The sequence below is a fragment of the Suricata suricatta genome, chromosome 2, assembly GCF_006229205.1.
Source record: "Suricata suricatta isolate VVHF042 chromosome 2, meerkat_22Aug2017_6uvM2_HiC, whole genome shotgun sequence".
Classification (NCBI taxonomy): domain Eukaryota; kingdom Metazoa; phylum Chordata; class Mammalia; order Carnivora; family Herpestidae; genus Suricata; species Suricata suricatta.
The window spans coordinates 15,341,188-15,368,929 of record NC_043701.1 but is presented as its reverse complement, the minus strand read 5'-3'; the positions used below and the strand labels follow the sequence as shown (position 1 = coordinate 15,368,929).

Here is a 27,742-nt window from a genome sequence, read left to right as displayed (position 1 = left end):
AGCAAAAAGAGGAGGACTGGCAATAAACCCTCCCTAGGTTTCTCACTCCAGACAATCCAAAAAGAGAATGCTCTGGTTGCAGCAACTACTGAAATGGCAACATTCCGTTTTCTGCTTGAAGACCCCAGAGCATACATACGAGGTGGCGATGCAACAGTCCAACAATTTCAAGATAAAACTGTGATGTCAGAGGCACCTGAGTGACTCAGTTCGTTAAGCGACTGACTTGATTTTGGCTTAGGTTCGATCTTGGGATTCCTGAGTTTGAGCCCCCACATCAGGCTCTACACTGACAATTCAGAGCCTTCTTGGGATTCTCTTTCTCTCTCTCTCTCTCTTTCTCTCTCTCTCTCTCTCTCTCTCTTGCTCTCTTTGCCCCTCCCCTGCTCTAACTCTCTCAAAATAAATAAATAAACCTTAAAAAAAAAACTGTGGGGACAAATAATACCTACAGGAGTTCAGAAAAAATTAATGACTAATAGTGATCATGAGAAGAATCTTGTTATAACCCATAAGGCATTTAATCAAATAATTAGTAGCAATTTCAGAAAAGCCTGGATATTAATTTCCTGTTGAAGACAACAAATAGATAAATCAATCATATGCAGCACCACCAATAAACCTTGTTAAGAAATATGGAAGCAGATTCCTGCAGTGCCTTTTTATTTGCACTTAATACTTTATAAGCACTCTTAACATTTTCTAAATTGATTCCACATAAAAAATTATCATTTAATCCTCATACCAACCCTGTGAAATCAATGGGTATTATCATTCCACGTTACAAATGAAGCAAATGAGGCCAAGATAAATAAAATTAAATCAGAGACTACTGAGCTCCACGAACCCAGAATGTAGTTACCTGACTTGTAGCTACATTTTTGTAATCTGAAAGCACTTTGCAGAAAAACTGAAATCAAAGTCAGATAGGATAATCTCTCTTAAAACAGAATGGGCAATGGAAAAGATGGGCTTGAAAAGCAGTCAGGACGAAGCAAATAAAATGGCCTGACGCCATTTCTGGTTGTCATTCCAGCAGCATTTCAGGTGGGTGCAGAACCAGCACTCTTTTTATGAAATGTAGATAAACCAGAACCCGAGAGAGCCGTGTCTGGGTCTGGACAATCTCAGCAGAGTTGACGTGGTTGAAGCCTTTGTTGGATTTCTGTGGATGTGGGGAGAGTCTATGATTTATCTCTGAATAGCCTATAAAGACATCTACTTTGGAAGCATCAATTTGTTAGATGGGATGCTGCTTGATTCACAAATCACTTAATAAAGCCAATTAGATCTTAAAAACCAAAATATACCTACACTGTTTTTTGCTTTCATTTATCGGCAAGACATGGGGGAGCAATTTTTCAAAAACAAGAGAGTCACACACAAAAAAGTCTGTATTTCTGGCTTCTTTTAAAGGCAGGTACCTGCCAACTCTGGGCCCAAATTCCTATGCGGTAAGAGGCTATTGGGGACGGCTACTTCCTGTGACTGACTAGGTCCTGAGGTCTCCCAGTCTCTCCAGTTCCTTTTGCTCGCTGAGACCCCACCCCACCCCACCCCGACCAGCTTCACTCCCTGACAGCTTCACCTTCTACCCACCTGGTCCATGAGCTCAAATCAACATGAAGGCTGGTGGTCCAGGAATGGGCTAATGGTCAGCCCTGATGCCATGTGAAGGTTAGAAAGTCAGGTCACATTGTTTTCGAATGACAAGGAATAGGCAAAGAATGTAGGATGCTGGTCAGGCTTAACCCTGGGGAGCAGGAAGTCGAAGGACCCAATCCACTGCTATTCCCACCAAACGATGAGGAAAGGGCAGCAGAGATGACACAGCTGAGATGGGGACTGGGTCCCCACTAGTCTGTGCCTCCCCAAATCCTGGCCCACTGCAGTGCTGGGCACAGAGCGCTGCTCAAGAAAGATGCGTGGAATGGAGACACGGAGGACAATCTCAGAGACATGTGCATTCATTTAACCAATTGCCTGCGATGGCCTAGAAAGAGCAGAAAAATGAAAGGAAAGGTGCTGGTAGCATCTCAGAGGTTATTGAGAACTCGGACGTTGTGTGACAAAACTTTAAGAGTCCCAATACGAGGAGTAACTGATGCTACTCTGGGAAGAAGGAAAATCAAAATATTTGTGTCTTGAGTGCAAAATCTGAGGAACTGGCAATGTATACCTGGAATGCTCTATTGAGAAGGACTCAGGTCAAGTGTGAGCCCAAAAGGGAGAAGAGGAGGGCTCAAGAGTAGGTGTCAGCTGCAGGTGAGGAGGGGGAAAAGGCACCACAGGCGCCGTGCACCCATTATCTCTGATCCAGTCATCCCAGCTCTAGTGTGTTTTATTCGTTATCATGAAGGTTTAGCTTTTAGTTTTACTCTCCTACTTCCACCCCAGGGTCAGGACAGGGCAAACTCTGCCAGGTAGACTGGGCAAAGCGCCACAAGCTCATGTCATCAGGCCAACATATCTCAAAGCATGGGTTGCAACCCATCCACTGGACCTTAATTTCAGAACAGGATTGCTGCCCAGACCCTTGCACCCAGATGTAGAGCAGACCCCCAAGGGCTTCATGACAGTGGGGAGCAAATCAGTTTCTTGGGTTCTATCTAGCTCGGCCTGGCATCAGCACTTGGTGCACTGTGGCAGGGTTGGTGTCCATCGGCCTCACAGGAAGGGCTGCAGAACACCTTGCCAGTGGTTCTCAAACTTTATTACACATGGGAATCAGCTGAGGACCTGTCGATCCTCCGATTATCATCCAGAATGTCCGGAGTAGGAGCTGGGATTGCGGGTCGGTGACAAACTCCCTGGTGATGCTCACACTGCTGGTCCATGGGCCATGCTTGGAGTAGCAAAGCTCCAAGCCGGCAGTTCTCAACCTTCATTTCCTTTTGGAATCACTAGGGAAGCTATTAAAATTTCCTGCTGCCCAAGCCTCATCCGAGAACCAACTGGATCAGAATCTCTTGGGCTGGGACCCACACATCAAGATTTTTTAAGCTGTCAGGTCATTATAACAGGTAGCCAAGCTCAAAAGCCATTGCTCTAGGCCATGGGATGGTCACAGCTGGAGGTTCCAAGGTGTTTATCTGGCCTGAAGCAACTCAGGGTTGGGATCAACCACAGAGGTGATCAGAGGCCTAGTTAACAAAGTCTCAGCCTGGTGGGCCACACCCTAGGCCAGGACAAAGACAAGGAGCGGGCGGGGGGGGGGGGGGGGGGGGGGGGGGGGGGGGGGGGGGGGGGGGGGGGGGGGGGGGGGGGGGGGGGGGGGGGGAAGGGACAGGAAGGGTTGCTAGTGCTCAGGGCTTCCCCCAAGCATCACAGATACCTGTAAATAGGAAACCTAGATCCAGATTCCCAACCAGTGGGCCTGGCTCCCTTGATATTTGCTCCAAAGCTGGTAGAGCTATAGGCTGAAGTCCCCAGTATTTCAGCTGTTGGGGAGAAAGACAAGAAAGGCAAAATAGGGAAGACATTTTCCACTGTTCACCAAGACAATTCCTCATCGATATGTAAGAGTAACTAGTTCTTCCTGTAGCTACACCTGCTCTTTATACATTGGCCAAGTGACTCCACAATGCAACCCCCCTGAGTCCCTAGGCAATCCATACATTTGGAAAGTCAATTCTGCAGTTTCCAACCCCCCCCACCAAAGACCCTTAACAATGCATAGCATTATTGTGACCGCCTCCAGAATGCCATCATCGCCTGAGACCCACAAGTCCTTGCAGCGAGGCAGGAGAATCTAAGAACAGATTCCAAACTCCGGTTCAGGTCCTCATGCTGTCAGGACTGAGAAAGCTCTAGAAACAGTGGCAGAGTCAGAGAGAAGGAGGAGAAGGAGAAGAGAAGAAGGGAAGGGCCTAGGCGACAGAAAGAAAGGAGGAGAGCAAAGTACACAAGAATGGAAAAAGTGAGACAGGAAGGAGGCAAGAAGAAGAAGCCTGGGTGGGGAAAGGGGAGATGGAACCTGGGAAAATGTCTCCACACATTCCAGGGACTGTCCCAGGTCAGGAGTGAGCCAGCCCTAGGCTAAGGCCAGATTCTAGGAAGGTCTGTGCTTTTAAATTTTCTTGTGTTTACCATGTTTCAAAAGTTATTTCAATGGCTTAAAAAAACATATAAGGGGTGCCTGTGTGCCTCAGTCGGTTAAGTGTCTGACTTCAGCTCAGGTCATGATCTCATGGTTCATGAGTTCGAGCCCCACATTGGGCTCTGTGCTAACAGTTCAGAGCCTGGAGCCTGCTTCAGATTGTGTCTCCCTCTCTCTCTGTCTCAAAAATGAATAAAAACATTTAAATTAAAAAAACATATCATATTAGGGCAATTAAAATTCAAAATGGATGTAGAGAAGAAGTCGTAATGTGGGAGAACCAGGAAGTAGAAGAGAAAGACATACGGGCAAGCTAGCTTCAGCAGTGGGGGGTATGAATGAGCATATTAGTCAGAGCCCTCTGTTTATGGTCAGAAAAGAAAGCTTCAACTTTTGTCTGCTTTGAGTCAGCATCTTGAGAGTACTACGAAATGTCTTTAATAAGTAAGATTTTCTTTTTGGCATATAATGTAAACCGCTCGTTTTTAATGCATTCTCCGAAAATAAAAGTTGGGGGACATGTGGGGTTTGTTCCCAAGAAGACAAAGACAAAGGGTTAGGTTTTGGAGGCAAAGTGCTGATTGCAGGTGAAGCTCTCTTTCGTGCTTGGGCAGGTGAGATCACATGTCAGCATTCAGGGTCTGGTTAGTGTACAGCAAGAGGGAGCAGGGCCTCCCTGGAACATTCTGAGGGATGGGCAGCAGCACAGCTGTGGTGGGCCATGCCTACAGGATGCCGGCGGTGGGCGCCGCTGTCCACAGACCTGATCCCTCCCAGCCTCCACTTTAGAAATATAATCTCCAGGATACTAGCTCTTCACATTTTCAGGGTCAAAAACAACTTCAGAAAATGTGATAAAAAACGCACACCTGCACTAAACCTCAATGTCCTGGAGGCCATTTCAGGAGGCTCCCAGACCCACTGGAGTCACGAACCCAGCTTAAGGACCGCACTCCACGGGGGTTCACTTCTCACAGGCTTCTGCCAGCAGAACGCACACTGCCGTGGTCACCATCAGTTGTCACTTGGGAGCCTCACGAAACTCCAGTGCTATGGACTGAATGTGTCACCCCAAAATTCCTGTGCTGATGTCCTAACCCCCGATGTGACGGTATTTGGAGGCAGGATCTTGTGGGGTAATTCAGGTGAGATGAGGTCATAAGCATGGGATTAAGGCTCTCTGAGGAAGAGACACCAGAGCTCTGTCTCCACCATGTGAGGTCACAGTGTGAAGAGAGCCAGGAAGAGGGCCCCCACCAGGAAGAATGTGCTGATCCCTTATCTTGGACCTCCCAGCCTCCAAACTGTGAGAAATGAAATGTCCATTGTTTGAGCCACCCCGTCTACAGTACTCTGTGACAGCAGCCCAGGCTAACACACACTCTCAATGCCAAACACCATCTGCCTGTTCCACCTCGGGGCAGAAGAGCCTGAGACACCAGTCCCCTCATTTTGGCCTCCCCTGCCACCTGGCCCTGAAGTAAGGGTGGAGAATCCCCCCCTAGAGCACTCCCAGGCACACGGGTTCAGCACTGAGGAGACCAGCTGGGCCCCCAAAGAAGTGGGCCTCTTCACAGCCCCCTCACATTTTGAGCACAGGAGAAGCAAGTGCTGAAATGAAATCTTGGGGCTACAGGCAGTCCTAAGGAGATGGGGGAAGGGAAGAAGAGGGCTGGAATGGAAAACTCAAAGGGTAAGGTGGTACCAATAAATCCGGCTAACTTCACACTCCCTCTGCGAGGAATCCATAAACAGCATCACCTCTAGGCCGCTCTTCTAAAGAAAACACACCAGGCGTCAGGCTTGAATTGTTAAATGGCTTCAGCCAGGCAAAGCTGCTTACTCTCAAATCACTCTTTTTATACCTCATTGCTCTCCACTGACCAACAGACCTTTACAAATCCCTGCTCAGGGCCAATTCCTCCAAAGCTGCCTTTCTGGCCTGGCTACTCGGTCGGCCATGGACTTCCTTCATTGTCAGCCTGAGTCTCTGCTTTGTCTCACATGTGGCATTGTTCTGGTGGCCTTGTGAGGCTTGCTCCTCGCGGTGGGGCCGAGGCTTCTATTTTCTTGTGCTCATTCCAGGAGAACAGACTCCAGGTTCTGTCCTCTGAGGCAACTAGTAATTTCTGTTGGCCAGCTGCTTTTCCTGAGAAAGCATAATCAGACCTTTTGATTCCCATACACAAACTGCCCGTGTCCCTGCCACTCTCCTCCCGGGTGAAAGGGACTTCACAGCCCACTCACATTCTGGGCACAGTTTATGCATCAGGGGTGAGTGGCTCAGCCCAGGAAGGCTGCAAAGCGCCGTTGGGGTTTCTGGCAACAGAGCAGAAGTAGAAGGAAATAAAGCAGATCCCTTATCTGTGTCATGAAGGGGTTGTGCTCAGCCATCTCGAAAGTCCCTATGAGATCTATGATCCTGTAAGTTTGGGGGAATGGTTATTTTGTAATGAGGCAGGCGCTGCTTCGTGGCCACTCAGTATCCATCCTGTCTTCCCTCCTCGTCATCAGACACATCAGTCTTGGTCAGAGCATCCAGGTATGCAGCTAAATCACTCACCTTCCTGGACTCTCTCTAGCACTGAGGGATGGCCCAGGAAACCTAACAACAATTCTGGTGCAGCCCTTGACTTTTTCTCACTTAGGTACTACCCCCTCTCACTTTCTTCCTGTCAGGGAGGCTGATGTCACGCTGGAGGTGTCACAGTCATCTTGCAGCCATGAGGCAATGCCCAGGAGGGCAAAGGTCTACCTGCGCAAGATTGCCGACTTAAGAGGTGAGACCATCCTGGTCCCCACTGGCACTGTCCAACCCCGACACGAGTCCCGGAGAGCCTAGCTCAGGACTTCTTGGTTCGCAGAGCTAAGTAGATCACTACATGGTTAAATTAGTATGTTCTGAAGCCAAGTTGACATCTATGGTTCCAATCTTGAAACCTTTGCTCTTTTGTTCTATTTTTTTTTTTCCTAGAAGCCAATTTGGCACAGTTCTCAAAGGGCAATGAGGAAAAATAAAATCTACCTACCAGGGTATTTTTCTTTGCGTTGGCAACCACCAAAGAACACAGGTGTCATGAAACCTGTCTGCATTTCCTGACAAACCAGGGAAGGGCTGACCATCTCCCGATCCGCCCAGCGGCTTCGCAGTAATGTGGCTCCTTGGAGAGGAACCATCAGGTAACTCGTTCAAATCTGTTAGCTTCTACAGCTAAGGAATTTCTCTCATAGGCATTTAGCCCCATGACCAGCCATTTGTTGTTGCTGCTGCTGTTGTTCAAAATAAAAATGTATGACTTTCAGAGAGGGCGGAGGTTCCAGAGAGGGCACAGGTTTCTGGCGGCTCCCTCTCCAAGCCCTACTGAAGTTGCCAGAATAACAACAAGGCATTATGGGAGCAGGTCCATTCACTGGGCACAATCTCTGTGGAACTTCTGTTGGATAGATTGCTGGCTGCTCTAGATCAAAGGAAGCAGAGATGACCAACTTAGAACCTGCTTCCCAAGAAGGCTGACTCAGGGAAGGCTCTCACTCAACTCTCCTGACACCCACTACTTTGGGAGATCGGAGGCTGAGTGCGGTCAGGCCATGGGTCAGAAAGACAGCCTCTGGCTTAACTGCCAGTTGCTACAGCTTGTCAACAGCATTCAAAGTCGCTCTCCTGGGAAGGCCCACGGGACAGGCAGGGCCCTTCGGGCTTCTCCCTGCTGCCACGGCAGGGCTGCACAGGGCTCATCCACGCCATCCTTACTGTTCCCTTCCACTCTCGCGCTAATGGATTCCTCAGCATATCACAGTCCGCCCCAGAGATGTTATTCGTGTTAGAAAAGCAACGTAAATGATCTCAGTGTCCAGTCATAGACAGTTGTTTCAGAGGGTGACAGGGACAGGGAATGGGCCAGCTCTCTCTTGCCTTCCTGCTTATGACTTGAAGAATGTTAACACCTGCTACCAACCCACTCCTCAAAACCTCCAAAGAATTTCAGTTCTGCAAAAGCAGGTGTCTGAAAAATCGAAGTGTGAATTTAGGCATGCAAATCAATGCCAGGAGTTAAGCCTAAAAATATTCAGGTAGGAACTAAAAAAACAAAAAACAAAAAAACCCAAAAAGCCTTTAAGGTTTTATTCCCCCTAAATGTCTGGTCACAATCAGGCCACAATAGGGGGAAGGGGGTCTTATAACTTCCAGTTAGAAGATAAATTAAGTTCTGGGGATGTAATGTACAGCATGAGGACCATAGTTAAAAATATTGTAAGAAATATTTGAAACTTGCTAAGAGAGCAGGTCTTAAAAGTTCTCATCACAAAGAAAAGAATTTGTAACGCCGTGAGGTGACAGGTGTGAATTAAACTTATCGTGGTGATCACTTTGCAGCATATACACATATCAAATCATTATGCTGTACACAAGACAATGTTATATGTTAACTGTCTCTCAGCAGACCTGGAGAAAATAAATAAATAAATAAACAAGTAAATAAATAAAACAATTAGGTCGCATCCAAGAGGCGTTATTCTGTCTACTAATTTTTAATTCCTGAAGTTTAGAATTCAGCAAGGGTGTTCTTCCGATGCATCCCTTAAATTTCTAGAGGAAAAAAAAAAAACCCGCTGGAGTATGGGACCCTATTATCTCCTAAGCAGTGGCCATGCACCACTCCCAGGGACAGACAATTTAGTCACATCATGTCACTCGTCCTCTTTCATTGCCTTGTGAAACAGCCTCAGGAGGGTACCCAGAGTGGGGGAGGCCAGCACCACACTGTAAGCCCAGAGTCACTGATTCGTCCTTTCATTCAGCAAGTATTTTACTGAATACCTACATTGTGCTCAGCACTGTTCTGGTAGCTTCCCAACGAGTGGGCCTAAGGAGCGCCTTAAGCAGAGGCTGGAGCCGACAGAGCCCCTGGGCCGTGAGGGCCTCACCCATTGCTTCAGTGCCCCCAGCAGATACAATCATTGCCAATGAGTGCCAGGCCAACAAGGCTTGGAAGCGGTGAATAAATCATTGCTTGCTGGTGAAAAGGTTAATGAAGTCTGTGCTGACTCTTTATCTCTGCTTTTTCTACTGACCCCCTGCCTAGTTGTTGAGCCATCAGCGGACCACGGGATGTTCAGAGTCCCACACCAGACCCGGGAAGGGTAGGAATAAGAAAGCTGCACATTCGTCCAGCTCTGTCTCCTCAGCCATCCCACCTCTCAGCTGGGCTAGGCTGAATTTCAGTTTCCTCCTATAAGTGTGTATTTAACTCAAAAGGAAACACTGGGTTTCGACCTACCTCATGTTCCTACTGTGTAAACACAGCTGAAACACCAAATGGCTTTCTGGCTGCTATTTTTCTGCTTCTCTTTCTCATCACACAGGAAAATGTCCACGTTACAGACTGCTGGGGTTGGTGGGCACCTTCAGTTAGAACACGGTGTCCTGGAGCCCACGCGGGGGTGGGGGGCAGGTTTGTCTGCATCTGGGTTCGGTCCTGGCCTCCTCTGCCTCCTCAGCCCAGAGCACCCAGCCTTCTAGCAGCTTCCAAATGTGGGTCATGGGCTGCAGCGAGCCCTGGAAAGAAAACTTGCAAATCCAGAGAAGAACCAGAAAAACAACTCTTGGCAGTGCCTCAGAAAGGAATACCATCTCAGGGTAGGAAGTTAAAAGTCATAGCTACAAAGATGGGATTTGGATGCTTTGGTCACAAAAAAAATATGGCATTTCCCCCACTTGATCAGCACTCCCTTCCAAAGGATGGTGTCCAGGGCTTATGCCACTTGTAAATGGAAAGCTGGGGCAGGGGATATACCATATTTTAACCATTTCAGTATTCTACTGAAATGTATAGGTCTGCTCCTAAATTGAAGTTTTTATTAAAACAAAAACCACCCCTCCCACACACACACACAAATTTAAGGCTCTTGTGAGCTATTTGGCTTCTTATTGGACAAAAAAGAAAGCCCGTCTGTAACTAATTAAAAAAAGAAGTTAAAACCAAAAGCTGCCCCATGTAACCCCAGCTGATGAATCATGAACCCTATTCCAAACCTCATAGCAGCAGTGTGGTAGAGGTTGTGCGTGGTGTGGGGAGGGTACCTCTCTCTTCTCTTGGATCCTGCAAAGGGATTTTCCTGGCTTTTCTCCACATTTTCCTATCGGTTCTTTCTGAGTTCAATCTGCAGATTCCTCTTCCCCGGCCAACCCTTCTAGGGCCCCCAGGGCTCCATCCTCGACTTTTCGCTTACTCTTCACTCTCACCTGACCTCTCTGGACCAGCTTCTGTGGACTAGTGGCCTCACTGATTCCCACTAGACTTGCAACATCCAAGTCTACTGCTTCAGTCCAGGCCTTTCTCCAGAACTCCAAATCCAAGCTCCCAAAGGTCTTTTCTGAATGTTCCATGGACACATCAGAATCACTGTGTTGGAAAGTGAACTCATTATTTTCCCCACCAAACTTATTCCTCCTCCAAATATCTCCTTTCCAGGTCACTGGAGGCCCTGCCAACTCAGTCTGCCACTTTAGAAAACAAAAAGTCCTTCATATCCCCCTCACGGTCCCTCGCGGTCCCCATGTCTCCTGCTCTGGGTCCTCGCTCTTGCTTGCATTCAGGTGCTCCTCCCTGTCAGATCCAAGGCCTTCATGGTGTCTTGCTGCACTTCACAGATGAAATAGGCAACGACTGGCCACCATTAATTCTACCCTCCAATCCATCCCTCATAAGCACTAGGACTTCCTTTCTAAAACACAGTTCTGCTCCTATGCCTCTCTTGTGAAAAGCCCTAACAGCCTCCCACCTTACTGCCCACAAAAGAATGTCCAAATGGTTAACCAGGCATGAAGACCTATTATGATCTTGGCTTATCTCCCAACACTCCCCATACAGCGCCCTACTCTCAAAGAATGTGAAACTACTTGAGATTCCTAGAATTAACCATGACACTCTGCACATTCCTGCTCTACACTTGCTGTTCTCACCGCCTAAAGAACTCCTGTTTTACACATCAGAACCCACTGTAAACATCACCTGCTCTGGGAGGTGTTTCCCAAACTCTTCGTCTCCTGTGGAATTGTTATTCTATCCTCTGTGCTCCAGAAATACTTTGAATACAGCTCTAACACAAAATGTAGACACATATTTAATGACTTGTTTGTATATCGTCCTGCCCACCCGACTTGGACAGCCACAGGGTCAAGAATGTAATATCCTCCTGCCTAGAACACGCACAGGATTAGAAAACCGGTTCATTACGCTCCTCAAATGGGAGGAAGGACCGACTGTGAGAGATGTTTCCCCCGGATGCACGGACAGGAAGCCACAGGAAGGAAGGAGTTAATATTTGGACCTTTACCATGTTATGATTGGTAACCTTGGATTTAAATTTCTGCTTCACACAATTGGCCAGTGAGAAAGCATTTTCATCACAAATCCTTATTTCCTCCAAATTTTCTCAAAACATTGCCCTATCAGTTTGAATCCTGCAGCCTCTTTCTCAGCCAAAAGGAATTTCCCTTTAAACAAAAACTATTCAGACACTTCCAAGATATGAAATGTTAAAAAGCAGGATTTTCCAGTCAGACAACTAGGAAACTGTTTATGGATTTTTTTTTATCCCAGACTCCTCTTATTTGCCAAGAAGTCTGAAGAGAACTTTTTTTTCTGATGTTAAAAAAATGTTTCCTACCTCTGTGCCTCTCTGTTTTTCCATTCTTCATTTTGTCTGGGTTTTACTGAAGCAAAGTTTTAAGACAGAAAACAGAGGCTACAAAATGCAACATGACATCTGCCAATTAGCTGCCCCGATTATACAAAGAATCAACTAAATCTACTTATTGCTGTTTTAAATCATTTTTTAAAGCTGAGAGCCTTGCAAGGGTAGGAGCATGATACCCAGCAAAGAACTATGGAGTTTAAAAAAAAGAACCCTCTGGGACCATGTGATACAAACGTAGCATTTGACAACGGGATACCCGGAGACCCAGAGTGTCAAGTAACTTGCAACACAGTGAGTTCACACAACAAAATGCCTATTTGCCAAAGGGTCACCATTAAGACTTCTAACAAGAAGCAGGCACAGAAATTTGGGTGGCTTAGAGTAACTCATCTCAACTCTTAAAAAATATATATGGACGCCTGGGTGGCTCAATTGGTTAAGTGGCTGACTTCGGCTCAGGTCATGATCTCCCGCTGTGAGTTCAAGCCGCATGTCAGGTTCTGTGCTGACAACTTGGAGCCTGGAGCCTGCTTTGGGTTCTGTCTCCTTCTCTCTCTGCCCTGCCCCCGCTCACTCTCTGTTCTCTCTGTCTCTCAAAAATGAATAAACATTAAAAATAAATTTAAATAAATAAATAAATAACACCTCAAAGCTGTTAATATAATGTCAGCACAATTTATGTATATAAATTACTCCAGAATAGGGCGATTCAAAGGCAGGCAGTTCAACATGAGGCAAATGTAACGGAGATTGACAGCAGCTATATACGGAATAGCCGGTACATGATTCTAAGAGGTCAGGTCTGGTTTTGGCATTGACCTTCCACACAGTCCTAGAAAAAATTAGACATGCCACCCCAGAACACCACAGAGTGTTTCCCAATCCGAAGAATAGGCACCAGCCCAGCCAAAACACAGCCTGCGTGTGATGGGTTACACTGACTCTAGAAACAACTGTGTCCCAGGAATGACCTGTGAGCTTCTCATGGGTCTATACCGCAGGAGAGCTGAGTCAGTAAACAGTCCCTGAGATAAATGGGATGCAGTGATAAGGGGGTTCAAAGTGTCCCCAACTCTTCTTAGAGTAATGCATCATGAAGATTCAGGGACTACCCAGCCAGAACTCTTCCACAGCTAATGAGGGCCCAGAAGAATCTTGGGTTATACCAAAGAGCTCCCATTTTCCATCAAGAGAGAAATAATAGATACAAAAACCTGAGAACAGCTGTATTGAAGGTGATGGAGGAGCCCAGGCGAGTGTACAGAAAAAACAGAAGGCCAAGTACCAACTGCTCATGTTTAACAGGTAGTAAGGAAGCCAGTAAAGAAGGAAAAGCTAAGCCCACCAGACTGTCATGGAAGCCAAAGCAAGAATGAGTTATGACACGACCATGTGGTCAACGCTGCCAAGCTATTTCCATGAGGCCTGGCAGGTAAGGGCAGAGCCAAGACTGGATTCAGGGGCACCTGGGTGGCTCAGTCGATTGAGCATCCCACCTCCCCTCAGGTCATGATCTCATGGTTTGTGAGTTCAAGCCCCGCATCAGGCTCTGTGCTGACAGCTCAGAGCCTGGAGCTTGCTTCGGATTCTATGTCTCCCTCTCTCTCTGCCCATCCCTCCCTCACAGTCTGTCTCTCTGCTCTCTCAAAAATAAACATTAAAAAAATATTTTTAAAGAAAAGACTTGATCTAGCAGCTAGGGAGAAGTTGGAAGACCTTCTAGCAACAGCAGGAACCAGAACAGACAAGGAGCAGAAGTAGAAAGTGAAGAAATGGAGAATGCAGCTATCGCCCACTTGTTTGAGAAAACCTGGCAGTAAACAAGAGACAGAAAATGAGCACGAAGGAGCAACAGCATCTGGCAAACATGTGTTCAAGGCAGAGACCTATGTTTATAGCAGAAGGTAGAAGAACAGGAAATGAAGACATGTGAGAGAATAATTGCAGGCCTCATGCTTCCTGAATGATGTCAGACTCCTGAGGTAAGGACCTGCCTTCCCCAGAGAGAAGACAGTTAACTCAGGGGAGGGGGTGGAAAAGCCTATCAGCACCAGGCTGTGACACGGGGAGAAACTGAGACCCAACAGATGAGGGAACTTGCCCATGGTCACGAGATAATCAGTGGCCCTTGACACCAAATCTGCCTGGCTGAAAGGCCCACCCTTTCCACAACGCTGCCTTTGATGCCATTCTGGTGGAAACTGGGTCTGTTGAACAACCATCCACACTCCCACCTTGTGCTCTAAACTATGCAAGAAAAGATGCTGACGCTGAATGACACACATCACTTTCACGTGAAATTTTCAGATTTGCAGAAGCATTTACAAGAATTCAGTTTTAAAAATATATTGACAGAAGAGGTCAAGGCCACCAAGTTCTCTAAGACTGCCTCACTCCACTTAATTATGTATCTCTGAGCATCCTGCACTTGGCTAAGCATCATGGGAAGACACAAGAGCCAAAGTCATGTCTCCTGTCCTCAAGGAGCAAATCTCTTTAGGGCTCGAGGCCTCAGAATCTCTGTAGACAAAACAGGCCATTGCCTCCTATGTGCCTCACAGAAGACCTATGTGATTCGATTCAGGGAAAATTGAGGTCTCTTAGAACTTTATTTGGAAGACAAGAAGAATGTGTGATGAGCAGGGAGAAAGAGGAATAGGTTCAAGGTTGACCCAAAGTTCATGGGTCTCATCATTATCTTTCAATCCTGACTCTGCAGGGGCAGGGACCATGAACACTCCCCTCATTCATAAAATCACTCACTTGGACAATTCAGACATCCTATGGCGGTAGGCCCAAAACCCTACCAAGCAAGGGCCCAACCAAGGTTTAGGGCCATTTGCCTCAAGACAGTTAGCAGACAGGTCAGAGCCATGCCAGGCTGAGGCACGCAGTTCAAGAGGCCAACAGGCACACATGGTCTTATCAATACTTGAATACGCATAAACAACTGAGAATACAGCTTCTTTGAACACTGACATTCAGCTTTCCACCTGCTCATCGAAGGTTGTGTGGACCTCGAACGAAACAAACCATTCTTGTCTTGCATGATAAGCATGATTATAGACTTAAGTTACCTCCAGTCCTGATACTTGACCCTGATGCAGAAAGTTCAGATAACAGGGTTAATTCTAGTTCATGAGTTGGGACGCTCTCTCAGATAACCTTCGTCCGTATTTCAGAGAGGCTACCCCTGGCTCTATAGTCTTCCTTCATTGGGTGCTATTAGCACAGCTAAATAACATTCTTACAGCTTTGCAAGTGGCACAGTACTTGGTTTGATCTTTTATTCCCAGAGCTTATTATTGTGGATTTTAAAACATTTTCCATTTGCTAGCCCATCTCTGTGAGGAAAACAACCACTGGTCAAACAAACACACTAAAGACAGGGCTGCTGGGGCGCCTGGGTGGCTCAGTTGGTTGAGTGTCCGACTTCGGCTCAGGTCATGATCTCACGGTTAGTGGGTTCGAGCCCCGCATCGGGCTCTGTGCTGACAGCTAGCTCAGAGCCTGGAGCCTGCTTAGGATTCTGTGTCTCCCTCTCTTTCTGACCCTCCCCTGCTCGCGCTGTCTCTATCTCTCAAAAATAAATAAAAAATTTAAAAAAAAAAAGAAAGGACTGTCAACTGAGACTATTTTCCTAAGGATCATTACAACGGTCATGCTGATTGAGCCTCCGAGTGCTACTCTATCCCCAAATGACTAATCTGAGCCAATCAAGTAAACCCCTTTCCAGCCATTGGTTTTAAGATGGTCAAGTGACCCAAACCTTACCAACGAAGCTCAAAGTGAAATCAGCTTGGTAGGCTTCTGAAAACAGTTTCTTACATCCTAAAAAGGGTCACAGAAGACACAACCTCTCTTTTTCCTCTGGATATTGTCATTTTGAATTGAACACCCAAAACTCATATGGGAATGAGTTGCTTCCTGGTTGCATCCAATCTGAAGATGGACCATAATGGACCATAATGACACCAAAGAGTCGATGAATGAGCCAAACAAGGAGCCATAGTTCTAGGACTCTTAGAATATGACATAATAATTTACTTATTGTATAAGCAATCTGAACCAGTTTTCAGTGCTTACAGCTGCCAACTTTATAATTTAATTCAATTATTAATCTAGATACAATGTCTCATTTCTGTCGTAAGAGCAACATCACTTCAGACTTCCCTGCTTCCATAGAATATTATTACGCAGGGATCTTTAAAGAAAGAGGCCAAGTACAAAACTCGGTCTCGATGTCTCATCCTTCAGGGCTGCGCCTGAGTTCTCCATCCCCCAGTCTGTGTTATCACTACCAGAACAATTTCAGAGACAATAATATAAGGGGTCAAAGAAATTTCACCAAGCCAATAAAAATCCTTTAAATCATAAATAAATTAGCAATACACGGACCTGGTTGCCTAACGAATAAGGGCCACATAACGGAACAGTGGAAGAGCAGTGGGAGTTCCCTCTACTCCCCAAATATCCTTCCTCTACAAACTCTATATTGCCTTACATTCCCTGTTTAGAGATTCATGCTTTTGAGCTGAAGTAATTACTCTTAAATATAAATGCCCATTTAGGGGGCCATATGTTAGGCCTTACTAGTATTTAAATTTTTAGTGTTAAGTGCATCAAATCTTTCAGAAGATCAAAATGTAAGAAGAGTTAGAAAGAGAACACCATTACAGTGAATACTTGGGGTCTAAGAAGGGAGGCAAAGTTGAAAACAAAGGTGAAGAAAGGTGAAGTGAGGGCACTGAAGACAAAGTATGTTTGCTTTGCAATTCTACGTAAACTCATTACTCATCATTCAGTTTGTGGAGATCGGGTGACAAGTAATGAGTGAGTGATATTCTCAACCCACAGAGACCCAGGTTCCCCCTCAGGACCTGGTCAGAGGCCAGCAATAAGAGTTATCTCCAAGGTGGAACATCAACCAAACCAAAAGCTTCAATGTCCCATTGGAGCCACATCAGCTGCTGGGCCAGCCAGGAGGAAGGAGAAACCACCAGCCTGTGGGATCAGCCAACTCTATCCTGGCACTCGGGGACAGTGTGGAAGCCAGATGGCCTTGACATCCGGACACCAGGCAGGTTGAACATCCCCTTAACTCTCCACCATCCACTGTCTGGAATCAGTCATTTTGCTTTAAGAGCCAATGAGCTATGGGGCGCCTGGGTGGCTCAGTTGGTTAAGCGGCTCAGGTCATGATCCTGTGGTTCATGGGTTCGAGCCCTGTATTGGGCTCTATGCTGACACCTCAGAGCCTGCAGCCTACTTCTGATTCTGTGTCTCCCTCTCTCTCTGCCCCTCCCCTACACATGCTCTGTTTCTTTCTGTCTCAGTAATAAATAAACATTAAAAACTTTTAAAAAAAAGAACCGAGATATAAAATTTTGGTCCATAACCACTAAAGAACCTTACAAAGTACTGGATTTATGTGAATAGCATTAAAAACAAGCAAAAAACCTGTCATTATTTTTGCCAAGGCTTCGTAGTTCACATTCTATCGTTTTTTACAAAGATTAAAATCACTGCAAAAAGTAAAAAGAATCCCTATTTTCCAGATTGTTAAACCAAGATATAAGAAAGTTACCTAGATCATAAAGTTGATCATACCCAAACCCAGCATTAATCCTCCACCCTGCGAGTCTCTTTCCACCGAGCACCCCTACGACCTCCACTCTTCACCCGAGGCCTCCACTGACTTGAAAGGTGTTGAGCTTTAATGGAGCACCAGATCCCCCGTGCCCCTAGGGAGGGTCAGGCTAAAAGCACCTCTAGTCCAGTTTTACATGGTGCCTATAAGCTTTAGTTCTTCATTTCCTAAATACATTCAGGAGGTAAAAATTAGAATAGTACAAAAGGATAGTATGTAACTCCCTCTCCCGTGCTCCCTCTCTTGACCTCCAGTCCCCAGGTCCCCTCACCAGAAACAATCCATTTCTTGAGCATCCTTCTGAATATAAACTGTATATATATAATACAAATAAAATCTATAGCTTGTTTTGCTCTCTGAATTACAACATCCCACAATGAATTTCCAGAAATGCAATTTGTACAATATCTTAGAGGAACACAACACATGTATTAGAAATGCCCAACATCCAGGCAGGTTTGGCAGAAGGAACAAGGTTTCTCAATGATTTCAAACCATAAGAGACACACCCCTCATTTTTTAGATCCACCATCTTTTCTAAGCCCACTGGTAGCCTGCACACACTCTAGAAGAATGTTCATAAAAGCACTAGTCACTGATCCAAAGTAATATTTTGTCATCTGTAGGGTAACTACTTTTTATGCTTCAAGAGGAATCCCAAAGGTGTAATAACTCAGGATCGAATGAGCAAGTCCATATTCGTTCTATCCATGGACTTCATTATTTTGTAGACTTTGAACCTGTCCCCCTCCAAGCCTTTGTCCTTCTGAACCAAGGAGTCTTCTTTACAATAGACAAATGAGAAAAACATTGCTCCTGATGGCTCACAGAAAGTGCCAGAGACTTTATACTCCCAGCCTCAGGCAATTTGAACCTTCTATGTTTTTAAAATCAGGTAAGGTGACAGGTTTGCTAAAACAGGGCACTAGCAATCATGCATGTGGTAACTAAATCCCTACTTAGACCTGGAGGTCAGACCATTCCACAATTTGGAAGAAAACAATAATAACCAGTTCTGCAATTGGATACCCAGCAGAGTTCAAGATACAGAAAGTTATCTATTCTCAAATCTCTGCCAAACTCTCCTTAGTTTAGAAGGAATATAATCCAGTCGTCTGTGCTACTAAATCCAATACCTCCTTCAACACTAATTCATACACACGGTGGCAAGGACTTGTAGCAAGGATCAGTGGCATTTTATAGGAGTCAGCTCCCCGGAAGAGATATACATCCCTAAGCAGTAGAGCTAAAAGTCGTCTAAAAATTAAATCAGAAGAAAAATAATCACACATCACTGCTTCATCACTGTGACATAGGAAAGCTGAGCACTTAATACCAACAGGAATGTTAAGGTCTCTACCCCTTAAAATGGTGCATAATGATCCTAATTAGAGCCGGTCCAAACTGTCCTGTCTGGAGTTCATGTCAAGTCACAGGCAGCAGCATCCAAATCCTGGCCTGTGATTTCACAAATGCAAGCCACGGGCTGGAAGGGACTGCAGACGCCTGGACATAATTCATCCCACCTGCTGAAAGCCAACCCCAAAACTGTGGCTCCTAGGTGAGACACGCTCACAGTATGAAGAACAAAAGGCAAGAACTGCATCTCTGCAAATGGCTAGCACCTGGAGCACCCAATGTTCAGAAAGCCACTTGAAGGCCAAGTGCTCAGAATTCTGCACTGACAACAGGAAGCACATCTGGGCCACCAAGCCAAACGCAACCCACGTGGTCTCCTCGGCGGAAAAGGCTCAGGGAGCAAACCCCAGATCACGCTACACATCTGGCTTGTGCCTGAGCATGAACTACCTCTCCCTCCCAGTCCGGCACTCTGCATTTTTTTTTTTTTTAACAAGCCCTTCTCGCCACCGCAAATGCTTTGGTGGGAATCACAGGGAGGCCCTCATCCCTTTTCCCAAAATAACGTCAGCCAGAGCCAAAGGCCAAGGAGGCGGAGCCTGCAGGCCATTTTGCAAAAGTTTCAAATATCCTGACACCCACCCCCTTAAAAGAATCATGAAGAAAAAACAGACAAGCTTCTCATTTTCTCATTAGTGTTCCCTCTGCCTCTCTCTCTCTCCCTCTCATTACAAACTTCTGCATTTATGAAACACACAAAACAAAGAGATCTCACATAAAATCATATTAACATTGCTGGCTGTGGGAAACCGAATTTCATTTTGCAAATCTAAGAACCAAAGATTTGAAATGGAAACTTCAAGAGAAATGTGCAGTGTTCTGTGACATTTCGATCCCCAAAGGGGTGCTGGAGGCACAAGGCTGAACAAAGAACCGCTGAGCTGTCCTACCTTCTCCAAAGCTTTTCTGAAATATGCAGCTGCCTCAGATTTTCCAGACTCTGCTGATTTTCCTCTGAAGAGAGAGGAAGCAGGTTTCTTGGCTGTACAGTTAAACCAAATAAAGCTGTCTCCCTCCTAATGTCAAAGGGGCCTTTACAACACACACGTACTTACTGAAATATAACTACGAAAGTAAAGAGGGAAGGAATATGACAGCAAAAGACAGAAATTGCCACTTTGTTTAATTTTTTTAAACCTTCCCACAAAATTAGTAGCAAACTAAACGAGTGGCATATTATTCTCTAGTACCTCCCCCTTTCGCTTTACAGTACCTACAGCGAGAGCAAATGACATTACAGATGTGAAAAAGGCTCGGGGAGGGGGGGGGAGTACAAATTGCTAAAGAAATACAAGCCGTCGTCACTATTATTAAAACTTTAAAAGAGCCAGCTGCCCGCGTCTATCTATTCAGATAGAAAAACCACACCTCTCCCAGGATTTCTTCACTCTGGGCATGCCTGCCTCTTCCCAAATACCTCCCTCCCAGGTCCCTGTCCCCAGCTGTTCCTTTGATGACCACACCTCCCCCTTGCAAGGCGCCCCTTCCCCGTCCCGTCGAGTCCTCACCGTGTGGTACATGAGAGCCTCGGTTTCCCCGGGCTCTGACAGCTCGCTCAGCTTGCGGTCCCACTGCAGGACGCTCTGCTCCCCGCTCTCCAGCACCTCCATGCTGGTCCGAGCGACGCTGGGCCGAGGATGCAGAGAGCAGGAGGGGAGCGGGCAGGGCCGCCGCGGAGGGTGAGGTCCGGCTCCGCGGGGGCGGGGGCGGGGGGTGCGCGTGTGCGCGTGTGCGTCTGTGCGTGTGTGGCTTATGTACTTGGAAAGGCAAACGTTCTCTGCTCTGCGTGAGAGAGAACTGCCAAGGGTTCCCGTCCGGTGTCCTCGGAAATGCGAGAATCGCGGAGTAGAGACAGGCTGTCCAGGGATCTGGAGGAAGGCTGAAGGGGTTAAAGCTGGGCGCGCATTCAAAATAAAGGCAGGAGATCAGCTCTCATCCTAAGAAAATCCCTTCGCTACAAGCCCACTTTCCACTACTGCGCCAGACACAAACTTTCAGACTCCCCAGAGCTTCTCAGTTCTGCTCCGGGATCCAGCTCTGACTCCACCTCCCCCTAGGGCACTGACCAATCGGATACTCACTTCGCCTGCACTATCCAATCGGAAGTCTGGCTTTCCGCCCTGTCCCGCCTCTAAGGCTGGGCAGCGGGCAGTCTCTGCCCAGGCTTTGGAATGTGGGCGGGGAGAGCCTTTGACGTCACCAGAGAACTCCTTCTGCCAGAGCGCAACCAGTCACAGCTCTCTAAGGCAGCCGGCCAATGGAGTGCTTGAATCCGGGAGTGATGGACTGGCACTATAACCAATGACAAGGGGGAGTCTGGGGGAGACAGCCAATCAAATAGCGACAAGAATACATTTTACAAAAGAGGGAGGGCGAATTCACTACCTTCGCTTAGACTACCGAAAAGTTAGCGCGCACTTCTGCAAAGTGAGAGCTGCTGTGTGGTCGATTTATATGTTGTCTTAAATATTTTATATGCTGTCTTAAATATCTATATACGGTCGTAAATGTTTTTTAATATAGATTAGCTCACTTGAGTCTTTCGGGACTTTTTAAAAAATGAGTTAGATATTATACACAAATATAAATATTCCCCATTGTGCACGAGTTTGAATTAGCACAGTTCGAGTAAATTGTCATCGCCTTTTCTTTTCATTTTCCGCCTTTTTGCTATGCTCTTCTCCTGACATGTTTTGTTTTGTTTTGTTTTGTTTTGTTTTGTTTTGTTTTAGGGGCTTCACTTATGTTTTGCTTTCAATTCACCCTACAGACACTATTGCTAAGAGCCAATGGCTTGCTTTTCCAGGTCCTGAAGAGCAATGAGTAAAGACCTTGAATTCATAGAGCGTTTTTATCTATGTGAAAGAGATAAAGAAATAAAGCCATAATGTACTTTCAGAACGTAGTGACTGCTATAAAGAAAAATAAAAGCAAGGTAAGAGGATTGGGCAGTTCCATACTATTTTAGATAGCAGTCAGAGTTTTTTCTGGGAAAGTGACATTTGAGCACAGACCTGAATGAAAGGAAGTTTGAGAAGGAGCTGGTGTTTTGCTGACTGACGGGGAGGCCAGTTTCTGCAGCAAGATTTTTCTCAGTGTGTGATGGCAGAGGAAGCGTGAGAGATGGGCAGGGACTAGATCACTAGCCTCCCTAGATTATGGAAGAGAGAGCCTATTCTAAAATATTTTCCTTCAACACTGTCATTTTTCTTCCTCTTTTTAGACTCATCCTTTTAAGGAAACAGTCATTGAAAATATAGTTTGTTCTTTTCTCTTTTTTTTTCTGTATTTTTAATTAGTTTTCTCATTTTAAGTATAAAGGAGTCTGCCAAGTGTCTCTAGAAGTTTCTTACAATGGCACATTCGGGTATTAGGTATTACTTCCTCTCCTTTGCAAGTATTTCTTGGTGAGTGGGGTCAGTCAAAGGTCTTGGAACTCTGTGTTGTCTTTAAGCAGCAGATTATCATGTAAATTATTCCATTTGTCCAGTCCTATCTCCTGGGACTTTTGAGAATATTTTAATACTTGAGTAGAAATTCTGGTTTATGGGCATACACCTTCTTTGTGTAATAGTTTTCTCATTTTTCTTTTGGTCCTTGATTTTCATTTTTAAATCTGCTACCTCCTTCGCCACAACCTCTTCGCAGAACACTCAACAAGAGTAAGAAGGAAACATGTATATTCTCCTTAATGGTGGAATACAAAATTTCTGCTTGTGACAGAGTCAGCCCCTGGTTATGCCCCATGTGGTAGGCAGCTTCTTGGCTCCAATTATTCTGCTTCTTGGTATTTACACCCTTGTGTAATTCCCTGCCCTTGAGTGTGGCTGGACCTCCTTCAAACAAATAGAATATGATAAATAAAGGTAATGGCTGCCAAGAAAGATTCTTGTTCCCCAGTTGCTTGTTCTCTCTTCCTCTCTTCCTAGCTTGCTCCAAGGAAAGCCAGCTGCCATTCCATGAGCTGCCCTGTCGGGAAGCCCACGAGGAACTGAATCTCTGTGTCCAATAACCCTTGAGCGACCACATCCTGCTAATTACCGTATAAGTGACTTTGGGAGCAGATCCTCCCCCAAGATGAACCTGGAGATGACTACTTGTGAGAGACCCTGAACCAGAGGACTAGGCTAAGCTGCAGATTCCTGACCGGTGGACACATGTGTTGGTTTTAAAGCCACTATGTTTTTCTTCATAAAATAAGTAATATAACAATTGGTACCTTAAATGTTTAATGAAATTTACCTGTGCTCCAAAAAAAATGTCGCAATCCCTAATGGTGAGTTTTTCAGCCTTCCTTGTTTCATGTTTCCTTCTCCCATTTAATGCACACAAGACTTCTCACCAGCCTATGTCTTGTTCTACATACAGTCGAGTTTGTGTCTGTCCCTTTCCCTCTCATTCTTAGGATTTAGCAATTGAGATGACTTTCCACACCCCCACCTCAGTTTCTCTGCTATCCTTAAAAAGTAGCAGCAGTTACTCCTGTGTCTTTTTCTTTTCTTTCTTTTTTTTTTTTGAGATAGAATTGACGTAAAACATTACATTTGTTCATTAGTTTCAAGTACACAACACAATGACTCAGTATTTGTATATATTGCAAAAAGATCACCACGGTGTATAGTTACAGTCAACATGATGTACATTATATTCCCAGGACTCATTTATTTTGTAACCAGGGAATTTATACCTTTTGACCCACTTCACCCATTCTGCCCCACCGCTGTCTCCTGTGATAGCCGCCAATCTGTTTCCAGTATCTATACATTCAGGGTTTTTTTCTGTTTTTATATCCCACATATAAGTGAGATAATAGAGTATTTGTCTCTCTTCCTGACTTACTTCACTTAACACCCTCAAAGTCTATCCATGTTGCTGCAAATGGCAAGATTTCCTTCTTTTTAATAGATGAATAATCTTCCATTGTGTATTTATAGAACATTTTCTAAATCCACTCATCCACTGATGTACACTTAGGTTGCTTCCGTCTCTTGGCTACCGTACATAATGCCGCAGTGAACATGGGGCTGCAGATATCTTTTCTAGTTGGTGGTTTTGTTTCCTTCAGATGAATTCCCTGAAGTGGAATTGCTGGGCCATATGATAGGTATGTTTTTAATTTTTTGAGGAACACACATACTGTTTTCCATAGTGGCTACACCAATTTACATTTCCACCAACACTACACAAGGGTTCCTTTTTTCTGCATAGCCTCATCAACACTTGCTATTTCTTGTCTGTTTTAATAATAGCCTTTCTAACATGTGTGAGGTGATATCTTATGGAGATTTTCATTTGCCCTTCTTCATTTTCCCTAATGATTAGGGATGTTGAACACATTTAGATGTAGCTGTTGACCATCTGTACATCTTTGGAAAAATCTCTATTTAGATCCTCTGCCCATTTTTTAGTTGGATTATTTGTTGTTATGCTGTTGAGTTATATGAGTTCTTGATATATTTTGGGTATTAACCATCAGATACATGATTTGCAAATATTTAATGCCATTTGGCAGGTTGCCTTTTCATTTTGAGAATGATTTCCTTTACTGCACAGAAGCTTTTTGGTGTGATATAGCCCCACTTATTTATTATTTTTGCTTTCATTGTCTTCGCTTTTGGTGTCAAATCCAAAAAATTATTGCCAATACCAATGTCAAGGAGCTTACCACCTATGTTTTCTTCTAATTACATTTGTTTCAGGTTTTACATTTCATTCAAGTTTTTATTCCCTTTTGAGTTAATTCTTGGGTATGGTTAACGATAGTGGTTTTGGGGCACCTGGGTGGCTCAGTTGGTTAAGCGTCCGGCTTCAGCTCAGGTCATGATCTCACAGTTCATGGGTCCGAGCCCCGTGTCGGGCTTTGTGCTGACAGCTAGCTCAGAGCCTGGAGCCTGCTTCGGATTCTGTATCTCCCTCTCTCTCTGACCCTCCCCTGCTCGTGCTGTCTCTCAAAAATAAATAAAAAAAAATTTACAAAAAAATAAAGAAAAAAGAAAAAGATAGTGGTTTTGTTGTGGGACACCTAGGTGGCTTAAGCATCCAACTTCAGCTCAGGTCATGATTCACAGTTTGTGGGTTTGATCCCTGCATCAAGATTTGTGCTAACACATAAGAGCCTACAGCCTGCTTTGGATTGTGTCTCCCTCTCTCTCTCTCTCCCTCTCAAATATAATTAAACATAAAAGAAAGATAGTTGTTTTGTTTCATTCTTTTGCATGTGGCTGCGCAGTTTTCACATCATCATTTATCCAAGAGACTGTCATTTCACTGTGTATATTTCTGGCTCCTTTGTTATAAATTAATTGACGATCTATGCATGAATTTCTTTCTGGGACCTCTATTTCATTCCATTGATCTGTCCATTTTTTTTATGCCAATACCCATACTCTTTTGATTACTATAGCTTTGTATGTAATACAGTTTCAATTGGGAAACTAGATGCCTCCAAGTTGTTCTAGTTTCTCTAGTTGTTCTAATTGCTTTGCATGTTTTGGGATCGTTTGTTCTGTTTCTGTGATAAGTGTCATTAGAATTTTGACAGAGAGACATTAGTCTTGGAGACGGCAAGATGGCAGAGAAGTAGGAAGCTCTGTAATTTTCACCCTCCCAAATCTATCAAACTAAGAAGGACTGAAGCCACAGAGTCTGATCTGCAAGAGAGGGATGAAAAGACAGAGTCCACAAAGAAGATAGCCTCATAGGTGCATGAGTGAGTGTGAACTGGGTTAGATAAAAACAGGCCGGGACCCAGAGACGTGGAGGGCAGGGAGCCCCCCTCTACACAGAGCCACAGAAAGATGAGGGGAAGAGAAAGAGAGGCTGAAAATGCTCTTAGAGCTTTGTCTAGAGAAGAGAAAATCTCAGCCCAGAACCGACAGAGATCCTATCATCCCATCTGTAACTGCAGGGTGCAGGTAGAGAATCTTTTCTCTAGCTAGTGCATTTTCCTTGGGCTCAGTGCAGTGATCACAGGCATCGCCAGGAGGAACTGCTCCCCTACTCCCCCTACTTGTTCCCTGGCTAGGAAGCCACGTGCCTGCAGGAGTGCATCTCATCTTGGGCTGTATCATTAAAGTGCATGGACTAGGATTTGGAAATGAGTCAGGGCTTGGAAAATACAACTTGGCCCACCCACAGCACAGGGAGATTGGACCCGAAAGAGTGGCTTACAACACTTGGTTCGAGGAGGGATTGGGGCGCCACCGTTCTTCTCCCCACAACCACTGAGGCGGGGCCTTGGGCAGGGGCCCATGGGACCTGCAGAGGAGGTGAGACCGACCTACATCAACCCACATCCATCTGCACTGGAGAGCTGCCTTTTTTCCCCTCCTCCCCGCCCCCCCACCCCCAGACTGGGAAAGACCAACACTGATGCATTGTCGTGATTAGATCAATTCTTGCTATTCAGATATATTTTCCCTTATCTCATTCTTATCTCACCACTCCACTGGACTGGCCAAGAGGGACATTGATTCCCCTAAACACTCATACTTAATCCATTCTCTTGAAGCTACCTTCCTTTCTCTTTCTCTCTCTCTCTCTCTCTCTCTCTCTCTCTCTCTCTCTCTCTCTCTGCAATAATCAGACTATATAGCTTCTTCATTTTTTTTCTACTCACCTCTACCATATTCTCCTCTTTCTCTCCCTGAATTAAGCCTTTTAGTCTCTCTGCCTGGTCAGCATTCAATTTCACATTCTCCACACCCCTGTCACTTCTCTCTTTGTAGATGCTCGACCAACAGCATTGCCTCCACCCTACTCTTTATGTGTAGCTGGAATTTCTGGTTTTACACTTTTAGACTATCCTTTGTCTTTTGTTGTTTATCTCCCCAACCCCATTTTTTCCTTTTTTTTTTTCTTTCCCCTTATGGTTTGCTTGTTTGTTTGATTTGTCTGTGTGTTTGCGTGATTTTGTTCCCTGTGTGTTTTTCTGTTTGTTTTTCTTTTCAGGGCTACCTCAAGAAAGAAGCCAAAGTATACATGGTGGAGAGTCCCAGATATCACTGAGTAGGGAAAGAAAATAACCAAAGGCACAACAAGAGAAATGAAAAGACACCATTAAAAGAACACTTCCTGAATGGACAGGCCCTGAACAGTCAATAAGCCTCCCTTAATATAGCAATATTCACAGGCGCAGAGTGCATAACAAGCTTTTAAAATTGACTAGAGACAGAAAGCTATCCAAAATGATGAAATGGAAGAATTCTCCTCTAAGGAAATTCCAGCAAGAAGTCACAGCTATGGGACCGCTCAAAACAGATATAAGCAACATAACTGAGCAAGAATTTACAACAACTGTCACAAAATTAATTGCTGGCCTTGAACAACGCGTGGAAGACATCAGAGAAGCTATTGATACAAAGACTAGGGACCTTAAAAATAGCTGTGAAGAGCTAAAAAATGCTATAAGTGAGGTGCATAATAAAATGGAGGCAGCCACTGCACAGATTGTAGAGGCAGAGAGGAGAATAGGTGAATTAGAAGACACAGTTATAGAAAAAGAGGAAGCCAAGAAAAAGAGGGAGAAATTCATCCAGGAACAGGAAAGGAGAATTTGAGAACTGAGTGACACAATCAAATGGAAAAATATCTGTATTGTAGGATTCCTGAAGAAGAAAGAGAAAAAGGTCCTGAAAGGGTGCTTGATCAAATTATAGCCGAGAACTTCCCCAATCTTGGGAAGGAAATAGACACTGAAATCCAAGAGACACAGTAAACTCCCTCAGACGTAACTTGAATCGACATTTGACACGACATATCATAGTGAAACTGGTAAAATATAAGGACAAAGAATTCTGAAAGCAGCTAGGGATAAAAGGGCCCTAACATACAAAGGGAAACTTATCAGAGTGGTTACAGACCTATCTAATGAA

At 45.1% G+C, this 27,742-nt stretch overlaps 1 protein-coding gene and 1 long non-coding RNA gene across 2 annotated transcripts in view; one reads left to right on the top strand and one right to left on the bottom strand.

Moving 5' to 3' along the window:
• Positions 1 to 20,879, bottom strand: part of CREB3L2 (cAMP responsive element binding protein 3 like 2) — a 115,241-nt gene extending 94,362 nt beyond the window's left edge. The window contains exon 1 of the mRNA XM_029917950.1: positions 20,378 to 20,879. Within this exon, the coding sequence (XP_029773810.1) occupies positions 20,378 to 20,479 (102 nt within the window). The 5' untranslated portion in view covers positions 20,480 to 20,879. The remainder of the gene's footprint in view (positions 1 to 20,377) is intronic.
• An 804-nt stretch (positions 20,880 to 21,683) lies between these two features.
• LOC115305036 lies at positions 21,684 to 23,081 on the top strand. The gene is made up of 2 exons (XR_003914734.1): positions 21,684 to 21,804; positions 22,799 to 23,081. It is a non-coding gene; the product is annotated as an uncharacterized LOC115305036 (long non-coding RNA).
• Positions 23,082 to 27,742: the final 4,661 nt, after the last annotated feature.